The sequence below is a fragment of the Strix uralensis genome, chromosome 26 (genome assembly GCF_047716275.1).
Source record: "Strix uralensis isolate ZFMK-TIS-50842 chromosome 26, bStrUra1, whole genome shotgun sequence".
In the NCBI taxonomy this organism is placed as follows: domain Eukaryota; kingdom Metazoa; phylum Chordata; class Aves; order Strigiformes; family Strigidae; genus Strix; species Strix uralensis.
The window spans coordinates 2,748,890-2,771,764 of NC_133997.1; the positions used below are offsets into that span (position 1 = coordinate 2,748,890).

General features: G+C 62.3%; 2 protein-coding genes across 2 annotated transcripts; one reads left to right on the top strand and one right to left on the bottom strand.

Annotated features, from left to right (window-relative positions):
- The first annotated feature begins 9,285 nt into the window (after window positions 1–9,285).
- Window positions 9,286–13,169, top strand: RNF26 (ring finger protein 26). Its single transcript, XM_074851062.1, has one exon. The coding sequence runs from the start codon at window positions 9,378–9,380 to the stop codon at window positions 10,803–10,805; it is 1,428 nt and encodes a 475-aa protein (XP_074707163.1). The 5' UTR covers window positions 9,286–9,377; the 3' UTR covers window positions 10,806–13,169.
- A 6,092-nt stretch (window positions 13,170–19,261) lies between these two features.
- On the bottom strand, window positions 19,262–22,163 carry C1QTNF5 (C1q and TNF related 5). Its single transcript, XM_074894954.1, has 3 exons — window positions 22,064–22,163; window positions 20,969–21,201; window positions 19,262–20,359 (listed from the first exon to the last, which is right to left on the bottom strand). Exons 2-3 carry the CDS (start codon window positions 21,180–21,182, stop codon window positions 19,842–19,844), a joined length of 732 nt encoding a protein of 243 aa, XP_074751055.1. The 5' UTR covers window positions 21,183–21,201; window positions 22,064–22,163; the 3' UTR covers window positions 19,262–19,841.
- Between the last annotated feature and the right edge of the window lie 712 nt (window positions 22,164–22,875).

Sequence of the window (22,875 nt, forward strand, 5' to 3'; positions counted from 1 at the left end):
CGGCCTGAGCCCCCGCGCAGCTGCTGAGCAGGGTGGCTGTGGAAAAACCGTTAGCTGCGGTGGCCAGGGCAGCGTGCCTGGCCGGAGGCCAGCCCGGGGGCGGAGGGGCTCTCAGGGCTGCACAAGGGTGCTATTATCCAGGGGTAAGCGCCCAGCCCCAAACACAGCCCGACTCCTCCTGCAGCCCTGAGACAGGCACCCGCACCGGCCTGGGGGAGCACAACAAACCTCCCCAGGTGCTGCGAGTTGCCCACAGCCAACCACGTAGGACACTGGGTCCAGTGCCCCTGCCCAGTCGCTGCCTGACTCTGTGCCTCAGTTCCCCCCCAGGTCAATCAGAGCTAAAGGGGCTGCGTTGGAGGACAAAGCACCGGAGTTTTCTTCTCCTTCAAAGCCCTTCTTCTGCCTCCCACACTCTTGCTCCCCATCCACACAGGACTCCTGAAGCTTGCTGACTCACATTCACCCCACCTGACAGCAGGCCCAGGGCTGCCCCAACATCTGGCAGGAGCAGAGAGAGCACTCTCCTCCGGCTCTCAACCCAGGGGCTCTGAACCTTTGCATATCCTCTTCTCTCCTCCACTTGCTTTTCCTGCAGTGTGAGCTGTGCTCCAGGCCCTGGGCAGCATGGGCTGCATCTCTCCAACCACCCTGGGGTCGGGCTGCAGGTTCCCCTGGGCTGCAGTTTCCCCTGGGCCACAATATTCCTCCCAGGAATCCCCGAGCACCTCTCATACCGCCAGCCCCTCCAGCAACCCTGTGCTGGCCCCCAGCCTCGCTCCCCCACTGGTGCCATGCAGTGGCCCTTCCCATGCCCTCCTCCTGCCTTGTCTGCATGCCTGGCCAGCCCCCCCTCCCAACACTTTCTCAGCCAAATAGACCTGATGATTCATCGGAAATGATTAAATTTTTTCCCCACGAGATTAGTTGCTTAAAATGGCAATGCTGGGCAGTGATAAGGCTCATAGCCCTTGCGTTGCTGCCGCAGAGGAGAGGCCTCCTCCCGGGCGGCACGTTCGCTGGGAGGAACAAGTGCAAGGGAGCTGTGCCATCACGCTCAGGCTGCTCGCGAGCTGCTCACCGGCCCCACGGCTGCAGTGTGGGGATGCTCTCACAGCCAACGCTGGCCGGAGCTCCCTGTCTGCAGTGGCAACAGCCACCCCCCAAGCCAGTGCCCAGGCCTTGGGGACCTCCCAACAACGTGCTCACACTTTCCTCTCCCTCCAAAGGGCAGGATGCAGCACCAGAGGAGCCTCAAGCTCTGCTCCCCTTGGAAGAGGGAAAGCCATGTTCCATTTCGCACAAAATATCATGATTTAAGCCCTGTAAATGCCACCCTGTGAGGAAAGAGGGCCCGAGGGGGTCCCACTTTCCCGCAGGAAAGCATTCACCAAGTCAAACAAACAGGTGGGACAACCCAGATGACACACTGCTGGTGCTAACTTTTATTCTGTGTTAAAAATAAAGCAAAATGTTGCTACTAAAACCTCTGCAGAAAATTCCCAGCAGTTGGAAAGGGCAATGCTGCTCCCTGGAGAAAAGAGGCTGGCCAACTGCTGTGGCAGGGACCATGCCACCCTGAAACAGCCTTCCAACGTTACTGCAACAGCCGTGCCTCCAGTTGGTCAGGCTTCTGCTTTTCGGACCATTTAACTTTGAAGAAAACAGTTTTTTTCCCCTACCAAACTAATGGTTCTGGGGAAGAAGGGCAGGATTTGAAAGCAAGACCCTGCTGCCCTCACAGCTGGCATGAAATCGCCCCGCCACGCTGTGTGCAGCACATGGTGGGCTCGGGGTCTCTGCGTGGGGAGCACAGCAGGCCGGCTACCTTCATCTTCTCTCTCTGACGCCTTATCTCACGCGTTCTTATTTATTTGCTTGCTTAATGCACTTGGCTTCGGCCCCCATTCACTGCTACGCAAACAAACAGTGCGGATTAGCTCCCGTGTCGCGGTCCCACGCACGCAGCCAGGGTGGGAAGGTCAGGGCGCAGGGGTCCGGCCCCAACTGAGGCATGGAGCAGCTCTCACTCTCTGGCAGCTGAGGGAACACGGGTGTCCGGACCCCCACGGCTCCCAGCACTCTCCTCCCACCCTGCTGCCACGTCCCGGGTGAAAGGCTGTGCCCAGGCAGGCGGCTTTGCCCCTGGAGCTGTGGGGCTTGCTGGCCCCTGGCAGAGCTGCCGGACAGCTGCTTCTCTCTGCTGGGAAACCCGGGGGCTGCAGGACAGCTCGTGGGTGCGCGGGTGCAGCCTGCCCAGGGCAGGGACAATTACCCTGGCATTATCTGAGCATCACAGGTTGCAGGCACGATTTGGAAGTAATTGCATTTGGCTTTCTCCTCTGGCTCCCACTGAGCCTGGCTCGCCACAGCCGGAGGGAGTGATGGCCGGTGTGCAGAGCCAGGCATGGGGCCTGGGGCTGAGCAAAGGCTGTGTCCCAGCACGCACCTCAGCTCCTTCCACCTTTCCCTGCCCTCCCAGCAAGACCTCTGGGGCTCGGCTGGGTCTGGCCGATGCTGCCGGAGGGAGCTGGCCCCAGTGTGGGCCATGCCGGCAGTCAGAACCCTGCTCTCCCTCTGTGCCTGCCCCGACATGCTGCTTGGCATGCCCCAGGTGGGGACGGGGAGCCCCGTGCCTTCCCCAGCCCCTGCAGCCCCTGACCATGCTGATGGGGCCCAGAGCAGCCCGTGTGGCTCAGGAGGGGTCTGCGGGGTGCCCGGGGTGCTCTGGGTGCTGGCTGCCTCCCAGTGAGCCCCCCGCCAGTGCCGGTGAGCGATGAGCTGTTGGCTGGCGCTGGCTCCCTGCACGGCTCCGAGGTAGATGAAAGGCAGACGTGCAGGGCGGAAGGCAGCTGCCGCGTCCGCCCAGGCCTGCACCTCTTCACACAACACCGTCAGGGCCGAGAGGGGCCCCGCTCCCCTGGGAAGGGACGGGATGTGGGCCAGAGTCATGCTTTCCCACACTGCCCGGGAATGGCCTGCCACTTCCCGGCTGCAGGGGCATGGCAGTGCTGAGGCTCACTTCCTCCGGGCAGAAACCCCCGGGGCACCTCCCCACCAGCCTCTGGTGCTGCATTTTAGGGTGCTTTAGGGCTCATGCAATGCGGTCTGGAGTAAGTACAGGGACCTGCCAGGGCTGTTTGACCTCTGGCTCCCCATTCCCTGGGTGGAAGGCCACGAAAGACCACAAGGGATGGGGTATCAGATGTGCCATGAGGGCAAACCTGCCTTGGGGTACCTCCACCCCATCTCTGTCCACCTTTGGGAGCCCTCATCGACACCCCTGTCCTACAGCTCAGGAAAATGCCTTCTTCCACCCCCCACCCCCCACCGCCCCCCCCTTGCTTCCTCGGCTGGGCTCCCAGCGGCTTCTTTGTGTCTCCTTTCTCCTTCCTCTCCTCTTCTGCAGGGCCTTTATGTGGGGATTATTAACCATGGCTACGGGGCCTTTGTTTAGGAGGGGCCGGGAGTGGAAGCCTGGCAAGGAGCTGGGCGGTAGGAGGAAGGAAGGCTGTGAGCGGAAGAGGGGAAGGAAGGTGACATCTGGATTTCTGCGCTGGAGCAGCACGATCTCCCAGGGCAGCTGCATGGAGATGGCTGGGGGCTTGGTGGATGCAGAGCAGTGGCAAAGCCCCAAAGAGGAGCCAAGCTGGCAAGGGTCGCCCAGCCCCACACCATCCAAAGCACAGCCCCCAGTAACTGCCCCAGTGATGGTGCCGCTGTCAGAGCATGGAGCCAGGAACCCCAGGGTTCCAGCTCCCCTGCCCTGGCTGGCTTGTGGTATGCAAGCGACATGGGCTTGGCCACGCTCCGCAGGGAGCAGTGCAGGCGTGGCGAGGAAGGCTGAGGAGCCGTGCAGCCCTCCCCGTGCGCCCTGCCCTGGGAGTCCAACCCTCTCTGTGTGCAGAGCAGAGGGACAAGGACAGCTGGGGGAGGGAGAACTCCCGGGGAAACCTTAGCCAGCTGACAGCCACTGCCAAGGCGCAGGGGAAAGGAGCCCTCTGCCCAGGGCTGGCCTGTCGCTCGACATCCCAGGGGTACAGGCTCCCCACAGCCTGGAGCAGGTGCAGCGTGCAAACAGCCACATACTGCCCTCTCGCTCGCACGTGCACAGCCAGGATGAGCCAGTCACGTATGTGCCCCAGGCTCCTCTCCCAGCCCCGGTGCACTGCTGCCCTGGTGCAAAGAGCAGGCTTTGGGCTGGGGCTGGGCAGGATGGGCGCTGACAGAGCAGCAGGGGGAACCTGGGAGCCCTGGGATGGCTATTTATAAACCGGCCTTTTCCTTCGGAAGAGCTGGAAAAAGGCCCCATTGTCTTGGTGCCAGATGGGCTGGGGCCGGGCACTCGCCCACACAATGGGGCGGATTATGTGCCCGGCCGGTGGGGGTCCGGCAGCGGGACGCCCGGGAGGAGCAGCTGCCGCCAGCGCCCACGCGGCAACCCCGCGGCATGGGCTGCGGGGCCTAGGGCGCGGCGGGCGGGGGTCCCAGGCACGCTCGTTAGTCACCTCTGCTTTCGCCAGTGAAGGGGGAATGCCCCTTCCCTGGGCTTCACATCACCCAGCTTCGCCAGCTCGCTGTGGTGTTGGTGAGCTGTGTGCTCCGCACTGCCGTGGAAGGGAGGAGAAGCCACCATGAGGGCCCAGCATCACCCCTTATACTTGCCTGCAGCCCCAGGCAGTGAAGTCCTCATCCTGGCTTTGTCTGCAGGGCTCGGGGGTCCCCCAGGACAGGTCATTAGGAGCAACTGCAAGAGAGTGTGATGAGAGATTAGCCCCAGGCAGGTGGTGAGGCCAGCCCTAGCTCTGGGGGAGCCCCACTCACACCCTTGGGTCATGGAGGATCCCTTTGGAGGGCTTTGGGGAAGGCTCCCTGCTGCTGTGAGGACACATGGAATAGGGATGAGGACAGACAAGGGCTGCCTGGGAGAAGGCAGCGAGCAGGGTACAGTCCCCATGCCACCTCCCCACGCCACTGGCCCTGCATGCTGCTCAGCATCGGGGACATGCCGGAGCACCAGGGCCCAGGGGAACTGTGGGACTGGACAGGCTGAGCAGGGATTTCTCCTTGCAGGACTTTCCCATGGAAGAGGACTTGCTTTTCCCAGGGCTGTTTGGCTGGGCTCCAAGGGGAGAGAGATATCCCAACTCCCTTTGTGGGGAGCCACACAGCCCTGCAGAAACACAGCGGGCAGCCCTCGTGCTCCCATTCTTCCACCAGTCTGCAGGACAAACAAAGGCAGGGAAGGTGCCCACTGCTGGGGTCACCGGGGGCAGACGGGCACCCTCCAGCTCCCAAGCCTTCCCGCAGGCTCTCCCCAGCAGCCTCAGCCATGCAGCGCACAGGGCAGATGCTGGCTGTCGCTCCCTAATGGCAGGGACATGTGTGGTGGGGGATACCATCACTTCCTAGGCTAGCTGAAGGCCAGAGGAAGAGCGAGCCACGCAATCCTGGAGCTGAGCCTGAGTGGGGACAGGGGACTTTCCTGGAGCAGATGCACCAGAATGAGCTATTGTTCCAGCCTGGCCTGCGAGCAAGGGGCTGCAGGCACCTGCTGCCACACTAAGGCATTCTGCCCAGCCCTTGGCGAAGGCATCTTGAGGGGAGCCGAGGTAAAGCTGCTGGCAGCACCCAGGAGGACTGTGCTGGCTGGCTCCTCCCAGGTGCTGGGGCTGCCGCACGGCTGCGGGTCCGCAGGCGAGGACACCCTGGGGATGGTCCCAGCTGCCCGGCCAGCCGTAAGTGTGCTGGGAGCGCTGGTGTGATGCCAGCAGGACCCACACCCCAGAAACATCCTTCCTGCCTCGGGGCAGCAGCGGCAGGGCAGGATGTGCCCATGCTGCAAGGGCCTAGGGAGGCAGGGGAAGATGCTGAGACTGGGGAAGCTGCATGTCCCCCTGCGAAGGCAGGCCTGGAGGGAGCCGTGGTGGTCCTCAGCACTGTCTCCCAACTCTGCGGCTGCAGGCTGTGCTGCCAGCCCTTTGTCTGCCTCATTTTTCCCATTCCTTTGCCACCCACAGCCTGTTCCCAGCCAGTCTGCTGGGACCTGCCCAGGGTGCGATGTGAGGCAGCCCCAGCACTGCTAGCCTGGCCCCAGACTCTGCACAGCCTGGACCCCCGAGCACAAGGTCCTGATCCGCCCCCAAGCACATTGGGCTCCAGAGAGCTCCTCAAGCACCGTGACACCCAGCCCCCAGTTGCTCCCTCCCTTCCTCTGCTTCCAGCTAAAAGCCGCAAGGACACAGCGGCTATGAGAGCTGAGGCAGCCCTATAGCTGGCTTCCTCTGGCTGCTCTGTTTCCCCGAAAAGCGGGGCAGCTGCCCAGCTGCGGTGAGCTCAGCACCAGGAAGGCACCTCAGAGGCATGATGCAGCATCAGCCCCGCAGCCTGGCTCGGTGCCAGCGCAGCCGGTGCCCTGCACAGGCCCTGGCCAGCAGTGGGTTTCCAGGCAGGGCTGGAGTCATCCTGGGCTCCTGCACCCTCAGGGTGAGCTGTGGTGGCCCCAGTTAGCACCAGCACAGCCCAGTTTACAGCACAGCCCTGTCTACCCTGTGCCAAAGGAGCACTGAGAGGCTGACAAGGGGAGGGGGGCGCTCACAAGTGGGGCCCATCCTGTCCTGTTGCTGGCAGCTGCTACGGGCACAGCTGGGAGCGCAGTGGCATCATGCCCAGACCTCCAGCAAGTGCAGGGACAGCTGGGGGGACCCTCCCTGCAAGGAGGGGTTCTGGCTGTGGCCCAGTTGCCCTGCACCCTGACAGGGGCCTCTGTCTCCCCCACAGGGCCCCGGGAAGGCATTTTCTGTCCCTACATGCCAGCCTCGCAGCCCTTCCACTGGGAGCCCTGCTCTACTCTGCTCCAGCCAAATCAGCTTTCCAGCTTGAGCAGATCCCCTGGGTGCTCCCAGCCCCCTGCACCCCTCCTTGCCCCGTGCCGGGGTGCCTGAGCCCTGCACCTCTCTCCAGCAGGTCTGGATGCTGCGGAGCCAAACACCCTACAGCAGGGGAGAGCAGGCACGGGCTCCCCTCTGCCCCCCGGAGCAATGATGGAGAAGCCCTGCTAACGAAGCCGTGACCTCTAAACCCTGCAGCGCCTGCACCTCTGAAGCCCTGCAGCGGGGAGCCCACCGGGGCACAGTGCCCCGGGCACAGCAGGGGCATGGGCAGGCGCTGGGAGCAGGGAGGGGGAAGCAGGTGAGCGGCTGAAGGCAGGGAATGAGTGGAGCACACCCAGTCCTTGGCTCGGCTCTTTTTTTTTCCTTCTCCTGTTTGGTAAAGCAATGAGAAATCCAAACATTACCATAAATGCTGAAAGCATCCTGCCTCTGTCACGTGGGCACGGGCGCACACGCTGCCAGTGGGATCCAGGCACCCACTGCTGCGAGGGACCCCACAGCCACAACCGGCCAGGCGGGGAGGGGCCGGGGCCGGCGAGGGAGCCAGCGGGCAGGACAGACCCCAGGCATGGACAGACAGACAGATACGCATGGATCTGCCATCCCGACAGCTGTTGTGGAGGGTGGCAAAGCTGAGCTACATGAGCATGTGGACTAGACCCAAACGAGATGTGAACAGCACATGGCAATGATGGCATAAGATTGTGAGGCTGTAATAGCACAGGAATGTAGAGGCTGTTAATATGTTTTAAAGGCTTTAAGGGCTTTGTTTGACTGCCTAAAAGTAGTCATTCATGATAAAGCAGAACTTACAGCTTGCTTAATGCTCTTGCTTAATGTTGACCGGTTTTCTGATTGGAGGGATAAGAAAATTTGGAAAAGCCCAGAACGAGTTTGAGCCCGAAATCAGATGTAATAACCACTAGCCTAAACTACAGCCCCAGAAATAGGAAAAGAATGAACCCCCCTAGAGACAAGAAAACCGATTCAATGAAAAATAAGAAGACCCCAGACTTGAATATTACTATTGGACTGGACTGTCGTGTGAGGGGCAGAAACTTAGGTTGTAAGGGTATAATTGCCCAGGGATTTTAGTGTTTGGGATCCCTCTCCAGAGGCACCCAGCTCGAGCTGCCTAAATTTGTGCACCGTGGACAGAATAAATTACGCTTTTATTTTGAAGGCCTTGATTAGAGACTCTGCTTCGGGAAACCTAGGGTCGAGCCTGCGGGAAGAGGAAGCGCTGGAGCGGGAGTGTGTGTGTGTGCCAGGAGTCGGAAGGACCACCCTTCAGTGGAGTCGCCCGCTACAAAGAGACTCCGTTCCTGGCAGCTAAAGACGCGGGTGATGTGTGTGAGACTCCTTGTTTGGTGTGTGAATGCTCGGACAGCGGCTTCTCCCTTAACACAGCTCAGGGGGTGCTGCGGCTGGAGGAGAGCTGGATGGCACCGAGCAGCACTGGCCCACGCAGAGCGTGCCAGGACACGGCCCCTCTCCCAGCTCCTGCCCTGGCTCAGGGTGTTACGGGGGGAACATGCAGGGGAAGGGGCTGGCAGCTGCAGGAAAGGAACCGCAGCGTCCTGCTGCCTCAGGGCTCCTCCCTTGCTGCCCCAGGGTGCAGGGCTTCCCTCCTTGGCCCTGCACTGGCCGGTGCCTCCTGGGGCTGCAGATGTCTTTCCCATGGGTCATCCACTCCGCTTGCTCTCCCCTTCCTTAAAAAGCCTTGGGCTCCAGGGCTGGATTTTCTTGAGCTTGTCATCGCTGGATCACACAGCTTGTCATCACTGGCTGAGCGAAGGCCAGAGACACCGTCAGCCCCACGCCCTGCCTGAGAGCCGGCAGGAGCTGCTCTGGGGCTGTAACCTTGGGCCAGGCCACGGCCATGGGTTTATTCTGGGACTTCCTGCAGGAAACTGCCGGGTGGGGAGAGAGCAGCGCTGCCCTGGGCTGACCCTGTCCCAGACACCTGCACCCCGGGGACCCCGCTGAGAGCACAAACCTTCCCTGCACCAGGGCTGAGGCTGGCACAAGCTCATCACGTGTGTGGCCCCAGGGACTCTGTGGGTTTTGGGTGCCCCCCGCGCTGGAACCAGGGTGAGGGAGCCACTCTCATGCCCCAGAGCCTTCCCGTGTGCCGTGGGTGCCGTGTCGCGGGTCCACCCGCCCCGCTGAGAGCGGCCCTGCGCTCGCGGCGCCGCCACGCTTAAACGACCGCCGCTGGCCCTTTAACTGCGCGCAGGGGGCGGGGCCCGTCCCGGTGGCGACAGCCAACCGGAAGCGCCCCGTCCGGCCGCGCCCCCGCCGCGTCCTCCGAACCGCCCAATGGGCTGCGGGGAGAGGCGTGGCCCTCGCCGCCGATTGGCCCGGCGTCGCGCGGCAGCCCGGGCCAAGATGGCGGCGCCCAGCGCCGGGGGGCCGCGAGCGGGCCGCGGCTGACGGCCGCCGTACGGGCCCCGCAGGGGCGCCCGGCTGCTGCCCGCAGCCATGGACCTGCTGTTCGCGCTGCTCCGCGGCCTGCGGGTGGCTCTGGACCTGCTGGTCCTGGTGCTGGACGTGAACTTCTTCCTGGTGTCCTCGTTGGTGTCGGCGCTGTTCTGGCTGCTCGCCGCGGCCTGCAGCCTCCCCGCGGCCGCCGCCGCCGCGGCGCTGGCCTGCTGGGACGGGCTGCTGCTCTCGCTGGCCTCGCTGGCCCGGGCGGCCTGCGGGCTGGCGCTGGGCGCCCTGCAGGGGCTGGCCGGGCTGCTGCGCGGCTGCTGCTGCGGCCTGGAGGGGCTCAAGGTGGCGGGGCACCTCCTCTCGCACCTGGCGCTGCGGGGCAAGGAGTTGCTGCACCGCGGGCTCTGCGGCCTGCTGGGCTGCGGCCAGGCCCTGGCCAGGCAGCTCTGCGAGGGGCTGGCCATCGCCACCAGCCTGCTGGCCTACCTCGTCAACAGCCTCGTCAACGTGTGCCTCATCGGCACGCAGAACCTCTTCACCCTGCTCGCGGCCCTGTGGGACTCCGTCGCCGGCCCCTTCCTCAGAGTCACGGACCTGCTGGCTGCTTTCCTCGCGCACGTCTCCAGCGGTGCCATCGCTGTGTCCATCCTGCTGTGGTCGCCCTGCCAGTTGGCCTTCGAGCTCCTGGCCTCCGTCCTCGAGCTCTTCATCAGCATCTTCTTTGTGAATATTTACGGCCTGGGCTTGCTCCTCCTCATTATTGTTGTCGGCATCTTTGTCTTCAACCCTGGGCTGCTGTGGACGCTGACAGGCTACGTGCTGAGCTACTTCAACACGCTGCCTTCCTACCACCGCCTGCAGCGGGATGTGTGGCGGCTCTATCAGGTGGCAGTGCTGACGCTGGGTATGGCCATGACCTCCCAGGCCTGGCGCAGGTTGGTGGACTGGAGTCTGCAGGTGACCAACTGGAGCCGAGGAGGTAGAACGACGAACCGGGAGAGCAACCAGCGAGGGGCAGCTGTGCCCGCCCTGAGACCCGCAGCCCCCGGCAGGCTGATGCTGGCAGGGGTTGGCCAGCAGCCAGTCGAGCACGAGGACTGGCTGAATGCTGAGCAGATACCACAAGCGCGTCCTGCTCTGAGTCGAAGTGCCGTGGCAGGACAGCGTCACCAGCCACCCAGGGAGGAACCGAGCACCTCCTGGGGGAAAGCTCCAAGGAGGCAGCAGCTGAACGCAGCAGCTGGGGATGGTGAGGGCACTCTGGATAACGACCCCTGGATGCTCCTGAAAGAGCAAGAGGAACGTAAGAAATGTGTCATCTGTCAAGACCAAACCAAGACAGTCCTGCTTCTGCCCTGCAGGCACCTGTGCCTGTGTCAGGAGTGCACGGAAGTCCTCCTGCAGCAGGCCATCTACCAGCGCAACTGCCCGCTGTGCCGCCAGATGATCCTCCAGACGCTCAATGTGTACTTGTGAGCCCATGGGGCGGGTGGCTTGGGTCAGTGTCCCAGGAGGTCAAGGGCACCCCTGTCTGCCTCTTGCCAGGAAGCAGAACTTCCCAGGGCTGCCTTCGTGCAGCTTCCAAAGAACTAAGAATGGTGCTGAAAAGGCAAAAGGCTGTTGGGGGTGTCTGCTAGCCACATTTGCTACGTAACAAGATTGTAGCTCTTGCTAGCAAGCACAATAACTGACCTCTGCAGCAGGCTGAGTGTGTTACTTTTTTTTTGTTGACAACTTTTGCTGTTTCGGGACCTGTTGCCTCAAGCCTGCAGCAGTCTGAGATCCAAAGCAGAGTGCAGAAAGTTGCCCTGGTCCCTCCTAGCCAAAGCTGATGGAAACATTAAAGGCTGTGCCCTCCTGGGAATCATAGAGGCTGGTGCAAGGCAAGGGAGGGTTTTTCTCAAGGTCTGACCAGAAAACTACCTGGCAGACTGCATTCAGGCCTGTTCCTCCTCCCACCATCTAAATGGGGGAGCTCCTTGGGAAGGGAGAAGTGTGCCTCTTTTGCAAGGCCCTAGGAGAGTAATGAGCACACTTGAGAGTTTCAGGCTTTGTTACCAGAGGGCTGAGCCTGGCTCTCAGCTGGAGAAGAGCAGGGTTTCTCAGGTACTTCAGTATCCCAGCCACCATGGCTTTGGTTTTGGAGCTTCCTATTCCTCTTGCCAGGACAATGAGGAGCCATGATGAGTGTGGGCTTCCTGCAGGCCAGCTGACTGCAGAGCTCAGTGTTGCTGCTGCTTTCCACGCATCACCTATGCAAGACTAGCAAGCACACATCAGGTTATTTGCATGAGGAGGCCAGAGGGAGTTACTCTTTCTGCAGGGGTGTTGGTGCTGCTTGGGGAACCTGAGGGGTGGCTGGCTGGCTGGCCAGCCAGTACTCACAGCCCTGACAGCAGCAGCACACGTCAGAGCCAATGCTGGAGAATCCTCTCTAGATAATACACATTTTCTTCAGGCTCAGAGTGCCATGGAACCGGGTGGTTCACACCAGTGCTTGCCTGCTGCTTCCCAGGCTGGGCTGGCTAGAGGGAGTAATCTTTGGGAGGAGAGGGGCCACCCCAAAGCTCCTGGGAGCCCACTGAGACATTCCAGCTCCAGGCACAAGTTCTGCATATCCGTGCTGCAGATCTGCACTTGTGTGCATGGAGCAGTACCAGGACCATGGCTGTCTTTGATTAGGGCAGGGTTACACTGCTGTTGCGTCTTACTGTCTGTCAGAAATGTAGCTAGTTTTATTTAAAAGTGTCCCCTGAGGTCTAACGAGAGCATCTGATCCTGACTGGGAGGCCTGAGATGGCTCATCCTAGCTTGGTCAACCAGCACCATTCCAAGAAATTGCTGGGCTGCAAGAGGGCCCTGCACTAAAAAGCTTTCCCTTTTCCAGCTGCTTGCCTGAGGTCAGCCATGCACCACAGCCAATTTTGGCTGGAGCCAGAGTGGAAAGAGTCTTGACTCCTGGACCGCAAGCCAAGAGCCTGAGGGCGGCTGGCATGGTCTTCCGTCTCTATTCTCCTTCTTGATTAGTGATTTAAGCCAAAACGGAGGCAGCAGAGAGGCCAGGCCATGCTGGGAGACGCCTCTGTGCTGTAAACACGAGCTGCGGCAAGATATTATCTTGTTAGAGAGCAGCTTTGCTCTGGGAGGCACCCAGTTGCCCCTGTGTGTGCTGGGGCTGGAGGGACTCCTGGGCCAAGCTGGGCTCCTGAGCACCAATGGGTTCAAAGGGCCTGGCCCCAGGGCTGTCACCTGCTTCCACCTCACTTGGCAGAGGTGCAGAGCTCCTGGCACAAGCACCGTTGCTCAGCCTCTTGTCCCTGTGCCTCCCCAGACACACATCGCCCGTGTTAACGTTTGCTCTCTCCACCCACCTCTCCCGTGGCTGCAGCCAGTGACACTCGCAGCTGAGTAGCCAAGCCCTTGCCGGGCAGCAAGCGCAGCCCCCCAGGCTGCCTTCCCCAGGGTCCAGCTTGTCCCGGGCACTTGCAGAGGTGGAAGAGCTGCACCCTTCCCTGGCTGTGGCTCTGGAGACACCTGGGAGGGGGAGCCTGGCCATGCTTCTAGCTGCAGCTGTGCTGGTTGGTGGGGACCAGCTCACAGATCTTGGCCTGTGGTGTTTCCTACGCGAATTACAGCGTGGGGGAAGGACACCTCCCCAGGACTGCAGTCTCTCCCCTCAAACCCTTTTTCTATTACAGCAGTCACGCTTATTGTTTTAGGGCCTGTTTGTTTGCTGCCTGTTTATTAAACAAAAAAGAAAAAAGAGAAAGCTTTGCCTTAAGTTTAACTCTTTGCACTATGGACTAGACAGCGAGCAGATTAAAATCTCCTTTACCAAAAGCTGCCTGCTGCCTCATTCTTGGGAATGGTTTTCTTTGGGGAGGATGGGGTCTCCTCTCTGCTCACCCCTGGGCTCCAGAGGAAGCCCATCACTCCCCACCACAGGTCAGAGCTGCAGGGCTAACGCCACCAGCAAGCTCAGGGGTACTTCTCTGGGGGTGCTTGCACCCAGAAGGGCAGTGCTGTGGGGTACCCCAGAGCCAGGCTGCTGCACAGGAGAAGGGTGGCACCCAGGAGATGACTCTGCACCTGAAGACACGGCAGGTGGGCTTTCCCAGGCTGGCATCCTCCAGCCCCTGCTCTGCCAACCCGCAGCGAGAGGAGGTGGTTGTGGCTACGCCTGTGCAGGGGGGGAAAGCGCGCAGCTCGCAAGGCAGCGGCGCTAATGTCTGCATCTTGCCTGGAGAGGTGTGTGGTGCTGCAGCCTCTTCTGGGCCCAGGAGTGGGCAGAGCAGCTAGGGTGGCTCTCTCTGGCGGGGGCCCAGGCCTGGTGGGCATCTTCTCTCCTCGTTCAGGTCACTTGGAGCTGTTTAGCAAGGAGAGAAGCAGTAGCTGCTTTGCGGAGGGGCTCGTACACACTGTTTCGTCTCTTTTCAGGAGCAGTTCCTCCCTGGAGTGAAGGATTGGTGCACAGGTTCTCCAGAGCTGGAGCTCCCCAGGGCCTGAGCAGCCCAAAGCAGAGGGGCTGGGATTTCCCAGGCTGGCAGGAACATGCACAGGGATGTGTAATCCCTGCTGCCATCTGTCCTTCACACCTCCATGTCCTCCAAGCCTGCCTGTCCCAGGGATGGAGGCAGCTCCCAAAGCACTGGGAGTTGTGGAGCAGCAGGCAGCACCGGGCTTGGTCTTGCCTTGCAGAAAGGCCATGGCAGGCTCAGCTGCGCTGGGCTACTGGTGAGCAGATGCATTTGCTGCACAATGAGTTACTCCCTGGCCACAGCCTGAGTTCTTGGCAGGTTGCCATGTGCTTTTAAGCACCCTCTGCTTCTCCAGCATCCTTGTAAATTGTTTAGAAAAATGTTCCGGGACCCTGATGGGCAGAGACCCCAGGAGTTCTGGCTCACCCTGCCCCGAACTCACCTGCCTTGGCAGGGCCATGCCAGCAAACTAGCTAATTTTAACTAGGATGAACACCACAGCAGGGAGAGGGGGACTGCTGAGAGGCCAGAAAGAGACGGACATCTGCTGCAGAAGCAGAGCTCTGCCAGGCACAGCACACACACGGAAAGGAGGGCCACGCCAGCAGTCTGCCCGAGCCCTGTGGGGGTCTGGCTGCAGATGGGTGACAACTGGGGAAACTGAGGCACTGCTCAGTCTTCCTCTCTTGCTCCCAGGGTACGTGAGCCGAGGCAGGCTGGGCACTCGGGGAGGCTGCAGAGCTGCCCCAGGGCAGGACGACTGGGCCATCAGGGGAACGTCTGTCATCCCCTTCATGCGCAGGGTGCTCCCAGCCCCCCATCCCCTCAGCCAGCCCCAGTGGGGGACAGAGAGGGTGTTCAGCTGCCTCAGGCCACTGCGGCCGAGCCTGCCAAGCTAGGACAGGATGTGAAGGACACAGTCTTCCCCCGGGAGCCATCCTGCATGCACTTGGCTCACTCACTGGCCAAGCAGCAAGCAATTATGGGAGGAAAATGCAACCACCTCCCGGCTAATGGACGATGTGCAGGGGCTCTGCTCTGGCACCGTGGCTTTTGGTGCAGGGCTGCGCTGCCTGGGGAGGGTGTCCAGCAGCCATGCTCACAGACCAGGCCAGGGCATGAGATCTGGAGTCCCTGGGGGTACTCCCTGCTCCAGAGGAGGGAGACTCGCTTGGGAGATTCACACATGAGCCAAGTGGGCTGGTCTCAGCCCATCAAAATGCCCAAGGAGGGAAGACCATGATGCTGTCGAGTTACTTCAGTTTAGGAGCACTGGGGTGGTGGGGGCTGACAGCTTGCCCTGGGAAAATCCCTGGGATCCCTTTGTCAGCCCAGCTGCAACATCCCAGCCCTAATGAGCCGCTAGTCTAGTCCCGGCCTGGGGACAACAGCCATCGTCTGCCTGACAGCAGGGGGCTGGCACGACAGCCACTCGCTGCAGATGCGCAGCAGCATGAGCAGCTAATGATACCAGGCCGACAGGGAGGGAGCAGGTGATGATCAGCAGCCGAACCGCGGGGGTTCTTTGGGCTGTTCCTCGACACCAGCTTTGCTCCCTCATTAGTGGGTCAGCACAGGGAGCCACAGCGGCTCCCTGTACGTGGCAGCAATCCCAGCGCCTCAGAGCTGCCGTGCCGAGTGTGGTGAGGCCTCAGAGACACAGAGTGGCTGAGGCTGGCAGGGACCTTGAGACCATCCAGTCCAGCCCCCTGCTTAGGCAAGGGCAGCTAGAGCAAGTTGCACAGGAATGTGGTCAGTCAGGTTTTGAATATCTCCATGGATGGGGACTCTACTATCTCTGAGTAGCCTGTGCCAGAGTTTGATCACCCTCACAGTAGAAGATGGACAGCCCTTTGCTGGACTCTCTCCAGTATGTCCACCTCTGGGGAGCCCAGCGCTGGACCTAGAACTGCAGCTGTGGCTGACCAGAGCTGAGTAGAGGGGAAGAATCACCTCCCTTGAGCTGCTGGCAATGCTTCTCCTAATGCAGCCCAGAAGGCTGGTGGCACACTGCTGGCTTGTAGTAAACTTGTCCACCAGGATCCCAAGGACCTTCTCTGGAAATCTGCTTTCCAGCCACCAGCAGTTGCTGGTGTGTGGGGTCATTCCTCCCCCGGTGCAGGAGCTGGCATTTCCTTTTGCTGAACTAGCCCTAGCCCCAACTCTGCACGCTCAGTCTCCTTATTCCTCCTAGGTCAACACAGATAACCTGCCACCTCCAATTCTGCTCATTGGGATGGACCACTTGAGTCTGGAGGAGCTGATCCTTGGTCCTCTTGGACATCTCTTCTCTTGAGGACATGGGATTCTCCCAAACAGATCTCTGCAGAGGCCAGTGTCTGCTCTCCTGAAATCCAGGGTTGGGGTCCTGCTTTTGTCTTTTCTTCTTCTCTCAGGATCCTGAGCTTCCCTTGGCCAGTCCTTCCTGTCTGTGGGGCCCAGCAGACCACCTGTCCTCAATCACCCATGCCAGCAAGGTGTTGTCAATGTGCTCCAGAAGCCTCCCACGCTGCTTGTGCCTCCAGCAGATATCAGGGGCATTCCCAGCTCCCCATAAGGACCAGGGCCTGCCAACATGGGGCTTCTTCCACATGCCTGAAGAAGGCAAGCTGTGTCCTGATCGGGTGGCATGTAGTGGACACCCATACGGCTGCCTGCTAATCCTGACCCATCATCCCAAAGAGGCAGCAGCCCTGCAAGTGCTCACAGCCTGCTAGTTCCTCCAGGCTGCACCCCATCCTGCCTGCATTACTGGCCCCCACACACGCCCACTTCCCAGCAGGCCATGAGACCTTGCCCACAACATCATCCTGTGGGCACTGTCCTATCTGTGCCCCTATGCTGAAGTGACCCCACTTCAGTCCTGTTTTGCTGGTAACAGAGGCCCTGCTGTTCACACCCCCCAAGCCCTTTATTTACCCACCCCATCCACCATATCCCCACCCAAGCAAGGATTGTCCCCTCCCCTGCCATTCCCAGTTTAAAGTTCTCCTTACCAGGTCAACTGGCCTGCTGGCAGAGGTCACCTGAAGATGTCTGGAGAGTGCTCCCCACACCTCATCAGCCATGAAGGTGCTGAACTGCAAGCGTTTGGGTGGAGCAGGAGGTGCCAGGAGCCACTAGGACAACTTTCACCATCAAGGGCATTTCCACTTTTGAACTTTGCAGGTCCATGCTCTACCACCATAGTTGAAGATCTGGGCTCTTGTAGCTCTAGGGTCTCAGAGATGATCTCTTTCATGCCCTCTCCAATGCCACGCAGCCTGCTGACCTCCTCCAGCAGCTGCCCATTTGGCAGCACAGCTCCAAGACGTGCACAACCAGACACCTCTTGCAGGCTGCAGCCAGGTGCACCAGCCCCAGCAAGAGGCCCCAGGCACCCTCTGCAGCTCAGGGCTGGCCAGGCTGTGTCCTCCAGCATTGCAGGAAGGGTTGCTCCAATGGCTGCTGGGGATTGTGACCTTGGTGTGCTGAGGATGTGCGTGCTGCTCTGAGAAGAGGTGCTAGCACTTTCTTTTTTTAAAAAAAAAAACCACAACCCAAAAACCCCCAAACAACCCACCTTTCTGCACAAACTGCTGCCTCTCTCAGCTGCACTACAGTACCTGGGAGCTGAGCCTGGCTCTTATATAGGCTTCGCCCTTGCATTGGCTATGGGGTGGTGGCCCCTCCCTAACCTGGGCTCAGCTGGAACAGGGGCTTCAAGCACTCCTTCCTCGGGGGCAGCTGGTAAAGCTCATCAGAAGCAGCTGGAGCTTACTAGAAACTTGCCAGAAATCAAGGTTTCCTGTGGCTCTCTTTCCTTTCTCTTAGCCTTTCCTCATCCTCTTCCTCATCCTCCCCAGGCAGCACCAGGCACCCCCATGTTTCTCAGCAGTCCCCCAATGATCCCAGACAGCGTCCAGAAGACCGAGAGCATCTCAAAGAAAGCAGAGCCCATAAACTGCTGTGCCAAGTGCTATGTCTGTGGCTGCCTCTGTTAGCTGTGCTCCCCCACATCGTGATAGGGACCAGAGGATGCTCCCAGCCCCCACACACTTCCCCTGGCCTCGTCTCAAGAACAGTCATTTTCCTCCTTCCAGAACAGACAGCCGGCCATCGATCTGCTCTGCGGCATTGTTTGCCCCTGGGCGGCTCTACTTACAGAAAAGGCCTTCGTCAACCCAAACAGACGCTTCCTCTGTAACCCAATCCTGCAGCTGGGGCTGGGAAGAGGAGCCTGCCAGACGGCTCACAGAGCCCCTCAGCACCCCAGGGGCGAGCGAGGCTTCACCCCTGGTCCCAGCACCTCCACAGGCCATTATGGCACAAGGGGGTGGCCCTTGGCACTGCTGGACTGTGCATCCCCCCCAGTCCCGCACAGCCAGGCAGGTTGCAGAGTGACGTGCCCTCGGTCCCAGGTCTCCAGTCCTGGGGTGGGGAGCTGTGGGGCTGTGGGCAGCCCCCTTTGGGGGTGGTGCTGGCCCTCTCCAGGGGCATGCAGGCTGACCCCAGGGCTGCTGCCAGCCTGCCCCAGCTCCCAGCCAGGGCAGGTGAGCAGGGCCGCAGGGTTTGTTCATGCTGGAGGGCCGTGGCCGTAGCCGTGGTGGGTCCATGCAGCACGGCTTGGGGGGCAGCTGGGCCGGGGCAGAGGTGGCTGTCCGGCTGTGTGAGGGCGTCCTGGGCTGGTGAGTGCCTGCCAGGTCCTGCTGGCATGGCCAGGAAAGGAGCCCAGCCCAGCTGCCACCCCACGGCCGGGCAGAGCAGCCGTCCCCAGCCTGCGCCCGCAGCAGGGCCTGTGAAGGAGTTGGGCCCCTGGCCAAAAGCCCCCTCCCTGGCTGGTCCCCGCAGGGACCTATTTTGGGCAGGAATGAGGAAGCTCTTCATTCCCCTGCTAAAAATAGGGCCCTTTCTCAGAGGCGGGTCACCGCGTTCACACTGGGGCGTGGGGCAGGCAGGAAGGGGGACCCGCAAGCCCCCCCCAACCCCCCCGCCTTCGCTCCCCACCTCCGGGCCAGGGTCTCTGCCTCCCCTCGGGGCAAGCCCGCTTCCAGCGGGGTGGCCCTCGCCCAGCAAGGCGTCAGTCCTCGCCGTCGCGCCGCAGGGAGCCAGGGCCCCTGGGGGCGAGGGTTGTCCCTGGGGGTGTGTGCGTGTGTCCCCTCCCGAGGCTTTGGGGAAGACTGTCGCAGCTACGGGTGCCCTCGCTAAGGGACGCCGATGCTTCCATCTAGTGGCTACCGCTGGCCCTGCTGCCGCGGGCGGTGGCCCAGCACCGGCCCCTCCCGGCCCCCGGCCCGGGACCCCCCCCCCCGCCCCGGGCAGGGCAGCGCCGGCACCCCGAGCTGCTCCCGCGGACCCCCAGCACCCAGGCAGCCCTGCCCGCCGGGAGCAGGGTCCCAGAGGGGTGCCGGCACCCGAGCGAGCCGGCGAGGACCTGGCGCGCAGGCACGGGCGCACAGGCAGCAGGCACACGCGTGGCTGAGGGAGCCCTTTATTGAGGGTACGGTCGAGGACCCCTTTACTGAGGGTGAAGGAGGAGGGGGAGGCACCGGGGCGGCCGGAGGGCAGGGAGCAGGAGTGATGGGAAGGGTGACTGCTAGCCCTGGGGCATGCCAGGGCCGCGGCGGGACGGGCCCCTTGCCGTGCCAGCGGCCAGGCAGCCCGGGCTCGCTCTGTGCGTGGGGAGAAGCTGGCAGCACGGGCTGGGGTGCCATGCCCGTGCCGGCGGGGCTACGCTGCGTGCCGAGGTGGCTATGGCGAATAACATATGACAACCAGGTTATTGCAGCTCCCTGGCGCAGGCCTCTTACCCCAAAGCTGGGTGCCTGAGATAATACTTAGCTCTTAGGCAGCGCTGCTGAAGGGATGCTCCCCACCACCCCTGGGGCGGCAGAGAGGCTGCATTCCTGCCCTGCGCTGGGCAGCAGCAGCGGAGCGGGGCGGGGGTCCTGGTGTCCTGGCTCCCACGCGGCCGCACCCCGGCACTGCCCTCCCTGGGGTGCTGGTGGCTGGGAAGGGGCGTGCGCCCCGGCCCCGGCCACAGCCGAGGGCAGGCTCAGGCGAAGACGGCGGAGTTTTGCCAGTAGGAGTAGACCAGGAAGCCGGTGAAGGTGCTGTCCGTCTTGACGCTGGCGTAGAAGCCGATGTAGTCCCCCACGCCCACCTGCACCCACACCTCGTCCTCGGGCTCCAGGCGGACCAGGGCCCCCCCCGAGAGCGAGGTGGGCTTGGGCCAGTTCCCGTAGTACTGGAAGAAGGAGGCGATGGACTGGCCATTCTTCATGATGTCGAACTGGAGGCTGGCACGGTAGACAGTGGCATGGACAGCGAAGTAGTAGAGGCCGGGCACCTCACAGGTGAATTTGCCCGTGGTGGGGTCGTAGTGGCCCTGCTCGTTGATGAGCACCACGTCGAAGCGGATGGGCTGGTCCGCCAGCGGTGGGCTGCGCGACTCGGAGCGCTTGGCGCTGAAGGCCGAGCGGGGGGCCACCGCGCACTCACCCTGCGCCCCCTTCTCACCGTGCATGCCGTCCACGCCGGGGCTGCCCACCTCCCCACGGGGACCGGGCGCTCCTGGGGCAGGCAGGAGGAGGACAGGGTTACCTCTAAGCCACCGCCACCAGCATTGCCCCCTGCCCTCGGAGCTCCCCCAGCCCCCCTGCCCAGCCCCAATCCCACCAGTGTTACCAGATTCCCCCAGGATGCGGATGGCGAATAGCCGCCGTGGCCAGCGCTCTGCCTGGGGAAGCAGCTCAAGCAGGGAGGGCTAGGCGCGTGGGGTAAGCAGGCACAGCGGCAACAGAGAGTTGGAGAAACGCTCCCAGACTGGGAGAAACCCCAGCCCGGGAGCCAGGGCAGGGGTGATGCAGCCATATTCAGGGTCAGCTTGGTGGGCCCTCCCAAAGCGGGGGCTGGGCGAAGAGAGGGATAGCAGTGGGGATGGGGAGAAACACAGCTTTGCCATTGATGAGGAGCTGCTGCCTGTTGCAGGAGCACAGGGTCGCCACAGGCAGGACGGGCGGGGTGGTGGTGGCATAAATGGGGCACATCTGCAGGATTTGTTCTCAGTTTGGCAATGTGGCTCTGTGCCAGCATCCAGGGCTCAACCCCTGGCATGAGGGCATTCCCCAGAGGCAGGGCAGAGCAGGTCCCCCTCCCCAGCCAGGATGTCTTCTTTCTTACCCGGAGGGCCCATCTCGCCCTTCTCCCCCGGCATCCCCATCGCCCCGTCCCGGCCGTCTCGTCCGTCTCTGCCTGGCAGACCCTGGCCCCCGTGCAGGCCTGGGGTCCCTGGGATGCCTGGCTGCCCTGAGCACAGCCCAGGGATCTTGTTGTCTTCGATCTGCAAGGAGCCGGTGATGAGCCCGAGGAAGAAGAGGAGGAAGAGCTGCTTCATCTTGTCTGCCGTGGAGTGGCTGGAAGGGGGCAGAGAAGGGTAATGGCTCTGGGGAGCTCAGTGAAGAGGGCTGGGAAATGAGCTTGCGGGGCTTGGCAGGGAGTGAGTGTGGGAAGTCAGCAGGGGAGTGTTCCTCCCTTCTTTCCCGTTTGCCTTTTTAGCCGCTCCCCACAGCAAGGCCTGATGGCCGGCTGCACCTGCCGCAGCATCCCCATCGCCGGCAGTACCACCACATCGTCCCGCAGCCCCCCGGCGTGCCCTGCCACGGGACAGCCCATGGGGGTGCGGGGGCCAGCCAGCTGGGGCGAGAGCTGCGGCACGCGTGGGAGACAGGAGCTCTGGGTTGGGGGGCATTTGGGGCATCGGCATGCGTGGCTACGGGTGTGCGTGGGGGTGCCGGCTGGGGTGTCAGCTGGAGGGCAGCGGGCGAGCTGCGAGCCGTGGGGTGGGCTCGTTGCATCCGGGCGGTGCGTGGCGGGGCAGCAGCTCGGGGAGCGTGGGGCTGCATCGCGGCCCAGCCCTTGGCAGCATCCCTGCTGCCGGCAGCTCTGCTCCGTGCCCGGCTGGCTGCCGGGGGCTGCAGCATCCCCGGGCCGTGCCGGACCACCGCGGTGCTGGGGGCCACCCTGCTGCCCGGGCTGCCCCCAGCCCTCCCCACACCAGCGCAGCGAGAGCGGAGCCCCACGGCCCGCGCTGGCCCCCTCCCCGTGGCCTTGCCCTGGGAAATCTGCTCTCTTCCCCCTCCTGGACGCGACGGCTGCAACAAAGAGGAAAAGGAGGAGAAAAGTGTCTCTCCTCCGCCCAGGCACCGGAGCCAGGACCCCAGCGAGTCCCAGCTCGCCCCCGGCGCGGGGCGGACAGAGCTGGGTAGCCCCACTCACTGCGATCCCACGGCTCCTGCCCCGGCGCCTCGCTGCTCTCCGGCGTGGAAGGGCTGCGGCTCTTCCTGACCACTTCGCTCTGACGAAGGCCCTAGGAAAGGCAGCCTCTCCACCCCCCCCCCTCCTCCTCACGTCTCTCCTCCCAAACTCCAAAGGAAATCAAGGGCCTTGGGAGCCAAAAGCTACAAGACAAGGGGAAAAAGAAAAATAATCCCATGGTGTCAGAAGTGCTCTAAGCAGGGGGAAGGGAGAGCGAGACAGACAGCCCGGCAAGGGGACATGGGCTGCAAACTCTCTTGGCTGAACACATCTGGGCACCGGGCGGCAGGACGGAGGGAAGGGAAACAAGAGGAAACAGGCAGCAGAGTGAAAGCGGGACAAGAGAAAGGCCAAGGGAGGGAAAGCCAGCAAAGACAGGCAGGGTTGGGGCAGCAGAAGGAAGAAGGAGCCCTCGGGGTGTGGGGGGTCCCCTGACTGGCAGCCTCGGGGCTGTCGCTGGCAGCAGGGCTGAGGCAAGGGGGACGGCAGGGCGCACACAGGCTGGCAGCGTCACCCCGGGAGCACCCGTGGGGAGCTGCAGGAGCCAGCTGGGGGGTGCCAGGCAGGTGGAAGCGCAGGCAGAGCAGCACCGCGGCCGTGCCAGGAAGCAGGGCTAGCCCTGGGGACCGCGGAGCACGCAGCGAGGCTTTCGAAGGCACTCCCAGCTTGCCTTTAACTCGCTCCAGCACTGAGTGCGTCCAAGGGACACCGTCAGACGCCGAGCGGTGGGGCGGTCCCGTGGCCGGGGGGAGTCCCTGTGCCCTGCAGCCAGC

Excerpts from the sequence above, each read along its gene's own strand:
- RNF26 (XM_074851062.1), top strand. The coding sequence starts at position 9,378 with ATGGACCTGCTGTTCGCGCTGCTCCGCGGCCTGCGGGTGGCTCTGGAC.
- C1QTNF5 (XM_074894954.1), bottom strand. The coding sequence starts at position 21,182 with ATGAAGCAGCTCTTCCTCCTCTTCTTCCTCGGGCTCATCACCGGCTCC. Across the intron at positions 20,360-20,968 it reads GGGCGAGATGGGCCCTCCGG|GAGCGCCCGGTCCCCGTGGG; the intron begins GTAAGAAAGAAG and ends TGCCTGCCCCAG.